Source organism: Mesoplodon densirostris, chromosome 5 (assembly GCF_025265405.1).
Source record: "Mesoplodon densirostris isolate mMesDen1 chromosome 5, mMesDen1 primary haplotype, whole genome shotgun sequence".
NCBI lineage: Eukaryota > Metazoa > Chordata > Mammalia > Artiodactyla > Ziphiidae > Mesoplodon > Mesoplodon densirostris.
In genome coordinates, this window is record NC_082665.1 from 8,083,505 (window position 1) to 8,095,986 (window position 12,482).

The following is a 12,482-nucleotide window of genomic DNA, read 5'->3' on the forward strand; positions in this document are numbered from 1 at the left end:
ACATAAAGTCAGGACCATGAATGCCTGGGGAAACAATATTCACTTTCAAGTAGGCAAAAGCATTCTAGAAATAACTTTCAATGAAAAAACTCCTTACGAGCTTTTATGTGTTAAAATTCTATCCGTTGAAGAATAAATGTGTGCATAGTAAAACAAGAGCAAACTTCATTAATTAATGATGATTGTGAAAGCTGTTAATTTTACATTCAAAAACAATTATTAACTTTCAAACTGTTGAAAGGGAAATACGCCAACAGCTAATATGTATATTAGAGAGTCAGATCTTTCTTCTTGAGTTTTTTCCTTTATAAGCCAGTAAATGTTGGTAATTTTTAAAGACTATGAGGCTGAGTAAGAGACTAGATTATATCATAAATCTAGTATTTGTAATTTTTTGTGTGTTCTAGCATTCATAAAGTTAACTAGATAACCTTTATAAACTGGATTTACTCTTTAGATATTTCATTTCATCCATAAGCCTTTCAAGAAAAAGAGTTATTTAGAAACTCTTCATATCTTATGAAGGTAAACTAGAAATAAAATAGCAACTTTGCCACCTCAAAATTTCTTAAGGGAAAATCTCCAAAATCATTAATATTCATGGATAAATCTATGAGATACCCCCCAAATACTTTGTTCCTCTACTGACCTCAGGTGAAAGTGAGCATCTACTTGGTATAGCCAATGTGCAGTATACTGAGTGCCCAAGGAGCAATCCGGGCGCTGACAGTGCTGAGCAACTGTTCCTGCACCAAAAGGTCAAACTTATAAAATCTGACAACAAAATCTTCATAAAATTCTATAATTTTTTCTGTAAATATTCCTATTTATTCCTCTATGACACTGACATTCAGCCTTAGCATCACGTTGCTTTTGTCAGCCACTCAGCCAGAATGTGTACATGGTGTACCTCTAATATGTACAGGCAAATATACATGTGTACCCGAGAGACAGATTACAGAGATAATTATTCAAACACCTTTTACTCAAAAAAAGAATTATCATCCGATTCTTTGAGTCCCTCATGAATGTAAAATATGATTTGATCTATAATTAAATTTAATATATATTCAAGCACATTTCTTCATACAAAATGGCACACCTGAGACATTATTTTTTAAAATCCCAAGCTGAAGTCAAAAAATGGTAATTTTTTTCTTTTTAGAAAACAAAGATCACCCAAATAAAAAGCAATCACAAAAACCTTAACACCTTCACCAATAAAGTAATTAAGCATCTATCCAAGATTTATGTGGTTACTTCTTTTCCAGTTAAAGATCACTCTTTTAAACAGTTTATAAATCAAATAAGACTATCTCTGACCAGGTCTGCATATAAGCCACTTGGTTCAACAAAATACCTCCTAATCGGCCTGATTTAAGAACATTCGAGTTTAAAAGTTAGTAACACTTCATCCATTAGCTACACTACATTTTCAAGAGCTCAAACACAGCCACAGATGGAACAAGCCTCCATTTTTCCATGTATAAGTTAAGATCACCTCAATTAATTATAAAGCAATCAAAAATATTCTTTCAAAAATGCCTTCTATACTGCTTCTCTTGTATAAATACAAATGACAAAAGGATAAAAGGGAAGGAGAAAAGGAAGAAAGAAAGGAGAAAGAGAGGAATGAAGGAAGGGATGGAGAGGCAGGAAAGAAAAAACAAAATCCCACACCATATTTTTTAAGGAATCATACATATGGGTATAATACCCTTAACTGAATTGTCAGAGACTTAAGACACACTACTAACATCTACTCCCTATGCCTTTAAAAGATCTGCTCTCTTCTAACAGGGATCTGGGGGAACATGCATTCAGCCATAAAGGTGAATATTTTATTTATTTTTAACAGAAATACTTCAATTCTCGCCAAAGTATTAGCCAACACCCCTTTTGAAAAGGTCAAGTACTAGCAATCACTATGCTGTATTTGTATTAATACCACTATCTGTCGCTGATTATCAAACTGATTCCCAAAGTCAAGTTTAATAAACATCCCACGTATCTTTGCATTTATTGATCTAAATAATTCTCCCCACTAATGCTGTTTATCAGAAAGCTCCCGCATTCAAAATATACCACCAGTTCCCACATTCTCTCAGACAGCCACAGTTTTACTGTATTTCAAAACTTGAGTCACCTGTATGCATCGTCTTCTTTCAAGTCTCATATCATCCTGATGGGGTGGGGGAAGGGAGGGAAGAGTCCAGCAGCAAAACTATAACACTGTGTGAAGAAAAACAGATTATGATAAGAGATAAGGATGCACGACAATTACCCCTAATTGAGGAACATCTAATGTAAATACAATCCCCAAAACACAGAGATAAAATTACTGCAAATTCATTTCCTCACATTTATTTAAGCTTACTTGAAAATAATTTTCATTAATGAAAAGCAATTATATATAAAATATAAAATATTTAACTGTCAGGGAGAAAAACAGTTTTAAAATCTGACTACCACCAACAAAAATTTCACACATTTCTAGGGATGAAATAAACTGTCAATATTACACTATTCTATGTAATTTTATCCGAATAAAAAACATCTACATTTTGTAATCTACATCAATTCAAAAATCAGTAAATGTGAATTCACTTTTCACCATGGCTTACTATCAGAGGTAATGAAAGTCACTCTATAGGAACGATCACATGTCAATCTACCAATGTTACTGGTAAATTAAGTTCTGAGACACTGCTCACCAACTGTTCCCCTAAGCCCACAAGCCCTCTTTTGCTCTCCGAGTGGCTTCTTGTACTTACTGTAGTAATTCTTTCACTTTACTTCCTACTTATTACTTCCACTGCTATTTTATGATTGGCCAGCAAATTCCATGACTGATGGGAAAGAAAAGCAACCTCGGAGCTATTGTCAACTGAGAGCACGTGATGACAGACAAGACAAAGACAAGCACAGGCTGAAACCTAACTTATACATGAGTTTGGTCTAAAAATCTATTTTTCAAATTGATGCTGTGGAACTAAGTATTATTCCTAATGAAACAATGTTGCTTATGTTGGCCAAGTTCCCAGACTAGCCAAAAGACATCTATTGAACCCAAAAGATAATTACACCAGCCATGGGCATGGGGGACCCTGCAGAAGAAACATAGAAACTTAACCAATTCTAGATCCTCTCTTTATCCGGACAAATTCTGAAATAGGTTGTTTTCCCTTGTTAGCACTCTCTCAACTCCTGATGCCTGTAATTCCCTCAATTTTACATTATGACATTCCAATCATCCTGCTAATAACAACAATGCCTTCCCCTAAGTATGTTCCTAAATTACCACCCAAAGCTCCTATTGCCTCAGTGTACTTCATTTCAGGTATGTGATAGGAAGAAATCAACAGGGCTGAAATAATTCACTTTAATATTTGCAGTTTTCAACAAGGATGCTAGCTAGTTAGCCCAAATAAACCCCTAAATGGTAGAATTCTAACAGTGCTGCAAAATAATGTTAAAAACTACTGAGATAGTTTGAGGAAAAACATTTTTATGCAAGTGGGTCATAATATGGATTTGACTCTATATTTACTGCCACCAAATATTTCTGCTTTTCACTTATTTCTGCTTCTACTTACTTTTGAACCCCAGAAGTTCTTTAAAAGCTCAAATTCTGTACTCCAAATAGCAGCAACTGAAAGAGCAGCTCAGGGAAGGGGTTTACGTGTATGAACTACTTGTAAATTAGGAACTACCTGTGTCTGAAATCATTCCCTGGATTCCAGATTCCATTCCTGGAGAACCACTTTTCCAGCTTAGATGCTGCTGTGGTATCAAGGAAAACCCTAGGCATGTGACCAATTAGTACCCAACTTGTGGGAAAGGGGATATGGACAGATACATGGATGAACATTAAAGTAGTGCATCAAAACAGTATTATTTACAAAAATAATATTTGAATCATCAAGATTCAAGATTTTTACTTCAAAGACATAGTTTTCTAATAATTTTCCCCTCATAAATGGTCAGTCTTTACAATTCTAGCATAAACTATGGTAAACGAAAATGTGAGTTTTTAAATCTCTTGCCATGAACTGCACATTTTCAAATCCTTCAGGCTCTTGACATCATATTCTTCACCTGTAAGATGTCACAATGCTACCTTGCCCTGCCAACTTCAATGGTTTCAATAGGAAAAGATGAGTCGGCCGGTGGCACAATGGATAATGCAACTGACGCTGGATTATCAAAATGGTCTCACCCTAAAACTGACATCTTTTAGAGAAAAAAAAAAACCATTTAATCACACTCATTTGAAAAGCAGCCTTTAGCAAAGGGTAAAGAATTTCTGTAAGTTACAAATTCTGCTGCTGACATATGCAGCAACTAAACCATCATATACTGAGAAATGATAAACTCCTCAAGTCTTGATCTTGGATTACTTTAAATAAAGATTCTAGCGATTATTCCAATATATCCTTCAGGCTGGTCACTTTTCAAAAAATAGATGTGAGTTTTAATGACAATAAGTAGGTAACAGCGAACAACAAATGTACTTTGCCAATTATAGATACAATTTTCTTTCTAAAGAAGTTTACAGGGGCTTCCCTGGTGGTGCAGTGGTTGAGAATCTGCCTGCTATTGCAGGGGACATGGGTTCGAGCCCTGGTCTGGGAGGATCCCACATGCCGCGGAGCAACTGGGCCCGTGAGCCACAACTACTGAGCCTGCACGTCTGGAGCCTGTGCTCCGCAATGAGAGGCCGCGACAGTGAGAGGCCCGCGCACCGCGATGAAGAGTGGCCCCTGCTTGCCACAACTGGAGAAAGCCCTGGCACAGAAACGAAGACCCAACACAGCAAAAATAAATAAATAAGTTAATAAACTCCTACCCCCAACATCTTCTTAAACAAAAAAAAAAAAAAAAAGAAGAAGCTTACAAATCCAGACAGTCATATTTTCATTTTTTCTGAGAAAAACCTACAGTGAATTTTTTATCTTTTCCCCCACAAATGGAGCCATTCACAAATTATGGAGCAAAATCAGACGCCAACGAAAAGCATCTACTATCCTTACCATATGATCCTCCCATAGTCCTCAAAATCTTTTACAGTATGTTTTAGCTCACATTTTGCCCAAGGCAATACAATGGTCTATGAACAATCTAGGAACTGAGCTTAAGTGGTTTTTGAAGCTAAACTTACAAACCAATTTTTAGTTGTCTGAAAATCACTGCATAAAGTTAACCTACAGCACATCTGCAGGGATAAGAGAATTTCAACAAGCTGAGTTTACATGCATGGTATGCTCAGGAAGGTATCAGACTCGGTCTCTTTGTGTCTCTCTTATCTCTCTTTCTCAAGAGGGGTGGGGGAGATGAGAGGAGGGGAGAGAGGGTGGGAGGATATCGAGACACCTAATCAAAAGCACTGTCATGCTGAGATTTATAAAATTACTACAAATCTGAAAAAAAACTAGAGTGGCAAAACTATGATTGAAATGAATGCATTAGCATGATATGGCAAATCCAGATTAACTCAAGAGTTAATAAACTAAATGGCAGGTATTGATGTATTCTCTAACGACACAATGTTTTGAACTGAGGCAAAACTAAAAACTGTATCTAGTTTTGTTTTTTTTTAATAATTTTATTTATTTATTTTTGACTGTGATAGGTCTGTTGCTGTGCACGGGTTTTCTCTAGTTGCGGCGAGCGGGAGCTACTCTTCATTGTGGTGCGGGGGCTTCTCGTTGTGGTGGCTTCTCTTGTTGGGGAGCCCAGGCTCTAGGCGTGCGGGCTTCAGTAGTTGTAGCACGCGGGCTCAGTAGTTGTGGCTCGCGGGTTCTAGAGCTCAGGCTCAGTATCTGTGGCGCCTGGGCTTAGTTGCTCCGCACCATGTGGGATCCTCCCGGACCTGGGCTCGAACCCATGTCCCCTGCATTGGCTGGCGGTTTCTTAACAACTGCGCTAACAGGGAAGCCCTGTATCTAGTTCCAAAATAACTAAAGCAGTAGGGAAGTATTATAAGCAGCCGGTGAAAAAAATCAGTCTGATACAAGCTTCAGAAGTACTGGTAGGTATTATTTTATTTCTTAATCTGGGTACAAGTATACAGTTTTTTTTATGACCTTTTAATTTTACGTGTTATATCAATATATATTCTCATATATTCATATATTCACAATTTTAAAAATTTAACCCACATGAAAAAATAAAATATAATGCACAATGAGATTTAAAAGGACAATTCTGATAGTTCAGAAGATGCCAATTAAGAATAAGCTACAAAAAATAAAATAACAAGCTACAAAAATGAAAACAAAGTTGAGAGAGTGGCATGGACTTATATGTACTACCAAATGTAAAATAGATAGCTAGTGGGAAGCAGCCGCATAGCACAGGGAGATCAGCTCGGTGCTTTGTGACCACCTAGAGGGGTGGGATAGGGAGCATGGAAGGGAGACGCAAGAGGGAGGAGATATGGAGATATATGTATATGTATGGCTGATTCACTTTGTTATACAGCAGAAACTAACACACCATTGTAAAGCAATTATACTCCAATGAAGATGTTAAAAAAAATGAAAACTAATTTGAAAGACCTAAAATTTGATTCCATGGATCAAATTACAATGTGATTATCTTAAAATTATACTCTGTGACTAGCTTTCCTTATAAACTTCTGCTCATTTACACTAACAGAGCAAGGAAGTGATAGAAGAAAATGTCTTTTTTCCAGATAATTTTAGAAATAGATTTTCAAGAATTATAATAGCCAAAGGAGTCATGGGGGAAATGTTTTGATACCTAACACACAAGGAAAATAAAAAATCTATAACTCTAATTCCCAATAAGATGATCAAATGGCATACACAGAAAAAAGTCCTTTCACTAACTCGGGGTTTCAAGAGAAATCCTAAAAACCAGGAACATTTATGATTTCCCCCAGGATCCCTAGGAAATAGTCACAGTCTTAAAAAAAAAAAAAAAAAAAAGTAAAAAAGTAAAAAGCATAAGATGATATCAAATTGAAATTATGAGTAAAAACTGCAGGGAAAAAGCCATTTGCTATACACCATCAGCTGAGACACTTCACAGATGTTGACACACACCGTACAAGTAGGCACTGTTATCAACAGTGGGGAAATCAAGGGTCAGAGAGATTAACCCGCCTGGCCTATGGGCACAGCTTGAGAACTCTGGTCCCACACCAAAGTTCACTACTTTCCACCACTCCAAGATGCCTCTCATTAGGAATCACTGAAGTGGTTATGAGAAAATTGCAAACCTACAAGAATCTAGGTGACTTAGTGTGATTTTAGACTCACCACTCTTCTGCCTCAACCCTACCAAACATGAAATAAAGCTCATAAGCAGTAAATTAATTTGTATAAAGTATTTCACTTTAGGGGAATGGAGAAGTAACTCTCCTGAAAAGTCAGCCTAGCAGAGAAATTCTGATTACAGCATGTAACAGTTCATTCTATATTCCCTTTACCAAAAAAAAAAAAACAAAAAAATTAAGGAGACAAGATGAAAAGAGTGTAAAAACCAATAGCAGATAAGTTATTTTTACACTAAAGCCTCAGGCAAGATAAAAAGAACATGAAGGACTGAAAACCTGGGTCTTGGAATTTATGACTCCAATGGCACGCTGGAAGTGGAAGTAGCTGATACATGGGTTTAAGAAGAAGGATGTGATTTCTCATGAAACTGTACATAAAGAACTAACACAATCCTGAGTGAGCACCAGAGGAAAGGTTCAAGAAGACAGAGCTGAGTGGATTAAATAAATATTGTCCCAATTTTTGCTACCTCAAGCACCAAGTTACCCGGCCTCTCCAGGATTGTATCTGTGCTAAACTGAGACAAAATTAGGCACTGAGTATTCGTATATGGCAATAAATACAGGAAAACAGGAGGGAAATAACTCATAGGCATATTATCTGTTTTAACGCGTAACGCATTGACAAATATCTTTTTTAAGACTGGTGGGCAGAGACTGAAAAGTTTCTAGGAGTAAGCTATGACCAAAAAAAAGTACAGGGACCCTACCACTAATTCAAAACATATAGGGACTTCCCTGGTGGCGCGGTGGTTAAGACTCCACCTGCCAATGCAGGGGACACGGGTTCGATCCCTGGTCCGGGAAGATCCCACATGCCACGGAGCAACTAAGCCCGTGTGCCACAACTACTGAGCCTGCGCTCTAGAGCCTGTGAACCACAACTACTGAAGCCCGCGCGCCTAGAGCCCGTGCTCCGCAACAAGAGAAGCCACCACAATGAGAAGCCCGCACGCCGCAATGAAGAGTAGCCCCCGCTCACCAAAACTAGAGAAAGCCCGTGCACAGCAACAAAGACCCAACACAACCAAGATAAATAATTTATTTTTTAAAAAACATATAAACTACCAGTGATACTTTATTTTGCTTGTCATCCTTTGTCTCCTTTAGTGAGTGTGAAAACAATGATTTTCACAGGTTTATTTCAACCTTCAAGTCTATCAACATATCTGCATGTATTCTCTTATACTCCAAGTTCCTCAAACATTAATATTCAGACCACAGCACTTTTCAGGAACCTAACTTCCACTACTGGAGAGTGACTACTACTATATAAAGTAGATACTAGGAAATATCCCTATCATAAGCAGACCTAAGTTCCAGAAGGCTCATTTCTAAGATTTGGTTGAAAGGCAACATTAAGTACTATCTTAGTTATATGTGGAATTAAGCAGACTGAAAATACCAACTTGCCTCTAGCCCACCTCGCTCCTTTAAGGTTCAGGCCCACATTTCTGAGAGTCCAGTGAACTGAGCTTGATTTTGCTTCCCAGTTATTACTGCATATGAGTTATCTTATATTTAATGTACACATAAACATTTTCCTTTAATTCACTTAATTCCCATAAATAATTACATAAGTTAAGTATCACTATTACCCGTTTTACAGGTGAGGAAACTAAGACCCAGAGAAGTGAAGTTGCCCCAAGTCACACAGGACGAATTGTAGAGAGATAAGATTCAAATCCAACCAGACTCCAAAGCCGCTGATCTCAGGCCCCACATTAAACTGAATTTGTCATTTCCCCACTCTTCTCTCTTGATCAAAAAAGAAGAGGAATGACCAGGGAGGACAGGAAAAAAATCCACTTTTCCTTCCTGTATTCTCAGTTTTGGTTAATGGGTATCACTACACCCCAATCTCCCAAACTAAAACCCTAATCATCTAGGATCTCTTTCCTATTGCTTACCCCACATCCAATCCACACAAATTCTTGTGTTGAGAAATGCCCTGGCGGTCCAGTGGTCAGGACTCGGAGTTTTCGCTGCCAGGGCCCAGGTTCGATACCTGGTTGGGGAACTAAGATGCCACAAGCTTCGAGGCGCGGCCAAAAAAAGAAAAGTGAGTTCTGTGAGCCATGAATGAAATGAATCAAACCTAAGGAGGAGGTCACAGGAACCTCCAGTTTGTAGCCAGTCAGACGCCCAGGTAACAACCTGGGCTTGTGCTTGGTGTCAGAAGTGGAGGGTCTTACAGGACTGAGCCCTTTACCAAGTAGATAGTGTGAGAATTGGGCTGAATTCTCAGACACCCTGCTGCCATCTGAGAACTGCCTGGTGTGAAAAAGCCCCTCTCCTGTGAAAAACACACACACACACACACACACACACACACACACGCCCCCTCACATGTCGGAACTGAGTACAGGAACCCTTTGTAAATAGGAATTAAAAGCAAAGTAATATGAACAAAACAAATTTTTTCAATCTCTTCTGCGATGCGCTTGCTTCATATCACCTACACATAATGTACTCAAACTTTCTATTACTCAAATCGATCCTGCTCATAAGAGGAATTAAAAAGGGGTGGCCCAACGACCTCTAGGTGCTTTGAGAATCAAACAAGGTTGAGATCCAGTGCTTAGTGTCACCCCCCGTGACATGTCCCTCCCTAACCTGAACATCTGGGGTGATCTCATGCATGCATGCATTCCAGAAACAAAGCATATCTATCAGACACAAGACACTTAGGAAGAATACATTCAATCAATAATAGTCTGCGACCCCTTCTCATAACTAGTTTCTAAGAAATGCAATAAAAAGCTACTCTGCTCACTCTTTCCTTCCCGATAGTACTGACTTTTCTAAATAGAATGGTCTAAAGTATTTTTATATATATGTATGTTTCTAAAGTATTTTATATATATACACAATTTTATTTATAAAATATACATTATATATAATTAATTTACATAAGTACATGCACACATATACTTAGTTGATTATGTGTACTTTAATACATATAATTATATATAATTTTACGAACCACTTTTTAAATTATTTCAAAAATACAGAATTGAATTTCAAAAATACAGAAAAACAAGATCCAGAAATAATAAAAAAAAAAAGCACACACTATTATTAACAGCTTACATTTTCTTCCAATGAGCCTATTACTAAGAGTAGTAAAATGAGTTTAGTTGTACAAAATCCCTGCTAGACTTTTGTGGAACTTAGAGAAATGCTACCTCCTAAAAAATTCTTAAAATGTGTGATCTTGTATTTCAGGGTACCAATCATCCTCCATGTCTCTTTCACCTTTGGCTCCAAACTCAGGTGTTACTCTCCAGTTCCATCGTCTGGCCCCTCCAACTCATTTTTCTATACATCTTTCCCTCTAAAAGAAGTACTTCAAAGATTTACTCTGAACTAATAATTCCAGACTCTCTTCTCTACCCTGACCGCTCACTCAGTATCTAGTCCAACAGCTGCTGGATGCTGCGGGCAGTGCCACATTACTGCCTCAACTCACTAGGCCTAAAAGGCATCCTCATCCCTTCCTTACACAGCCCACACTGCCATCTCTACACGTGCCCCCGACACCACAACCATGCTAGAAACTGCTGGCTTCTTTAGCTACTCTAAACGGTCTCACTAAATTCTATCTTTTTTCAAAATGCCTCATGCCTTTCCGTTCTCGTCCATGCCTACTGTTATCACCCTGGTCCATGTCCTTATATCAGTCCCTATTTCACACCTATTACAGAGGCCTCCTAAACTAAGCATCTCCTAGGCCAGAGAGTATGTCAGAAACAATACAGGAGGTTGCCAAAACTAGACTGCAGACTCCACCCTGAAAGATCCTGATTCAGGAAGCGTGGAGAAGGACTCAAGAATCTGGTTGTTTTTTAAACAAGCACTTCCAGGTTATTCTTGAGCACAGCCAGATTTGGGAACTGTTTTACTTAAAAACAGCTCATCCCTTGTCCCATTTCATCGCACCTTTAGCTGCCACACATACATCCCTGAAGCACAGACTTTCAACCTCTGTAACTTAGGAACATTAGATCAAATCTTATTGCCCTGAACTCAGAGCTCAGCATGGCATTCTATAAAATGCCACTTAACCCCCTTCTGCATCAATGCTCAAATCATTCCCCCTTTCTAAAACTTGCCCTTTCTTTACCTAAATCCTATCCACTCTTCAAGACCACCTTAATTCTCCCTCATCCAGCTTAAAGTCACTCCAATCTCTCCTCTGAACTTGCGTTTACTTATCGACCACTATATTTTAGTAATTATTTATGTTATATTCTTACTCAAGTGATAGTATCTACTGCTTGGTGAATCTCAATCTCATATTTCTATTATAGCCTAGCAGATGTTCAATAAGCACATTAGAATGACAGAATAACAACATGGGAAATATTGTCTTATATAGAAAAAGTGGGCTATAAAGCAGTATGTAAATATATTCATTTTTAAAAAGGAGACACGGGTTCGTGCCCTGGTCTGGGAAGATCCCACATGCCACGGAGCGGCTGGGCCCGTGAGCCATGGCTGCTGAGCCTGCGCGTCCGGAGCCTGTGCTGCACAATGGGAGAGGCCACAACAGTGAGAGGCCCGCATACCGCAAAAAAAAAAAAATAAAAATAAAAAGGAGACAATAACTGTGTGCAGAAAAAAAAAAAAAAGACAGGTTATACACAAAATGCAAATAGTAGTTATCTCCAGAGAGAGGAACTGCAGGAAATTGTTATTCTTATCTTCAGTATCTTCTAAAGTTTCTAAAATGAATGTGCAATTTGTAATGAAACGAAATCTTAAACCTAGAATCTTAAACCTTAAAATCTTAAACTAGAATTTTCTTGATCAATGGAAATTCTGTATAAATGACTGGCATGGGGTATCAGCAGCCACACTGTCACAATCCTAACACATATGACTGATTTGTTAATGTCAACATTTCCCAACCTATATTTCAAATTCCGCTGGCCTCACTAGACTGGATGTTCAACTCTGGGGACCTCATTCACAGTCACGCAAATCAATTACATACACAGGCATGCTGTTTTGCTAGCTGCCTGTGTGGAGTTTTTGTTTGTTTGTTTCTTGTTCTGGTTTGTCCTTTCAATCAAAACTGCAAACTTTAACATAGTAGTGCTGCTCTTATATTGAAATATCAAAAAAGAAACATACAACAGGTAAGAAAACTAGAACTAATGTTAAAATAAATCTT

General features: G+C 38.0%; 1 protein-coding gene across 4 annotated transcripts in view; it reads right to left on the bottom strand.

The window, feature by feature from the left end:
* Positions 1-12,482, bottom strand: part of DYRK1A (dual specificity tyrosine phosphorylation regulated kinase 1A) — a 140,616-nt gene that overhangs the window by 86,927 nt on the left and 41,207 nt on the right. For 3 of the 4 annotated variants that reach the window (XM_060098484.1, XM_060098483.1, XM_060098485.1), the window contains exon 2: positions 2,147-2,232. The exons of the other annotated variant lie outside the window; for it this stretch is intronic. In XM_060098484.1, the coding sequence (XP_059954467.1) occupies positions 2,147-2,156 (10 nt within the window). In that variant the 5' untranslated portion in view covers positions 2,157-2,232. The remainder of the gene's footprint in view (positions 1-2,146; positions 2,233-12,482) is intronic. 4 annotated transcript variants of the gene reach the window in all.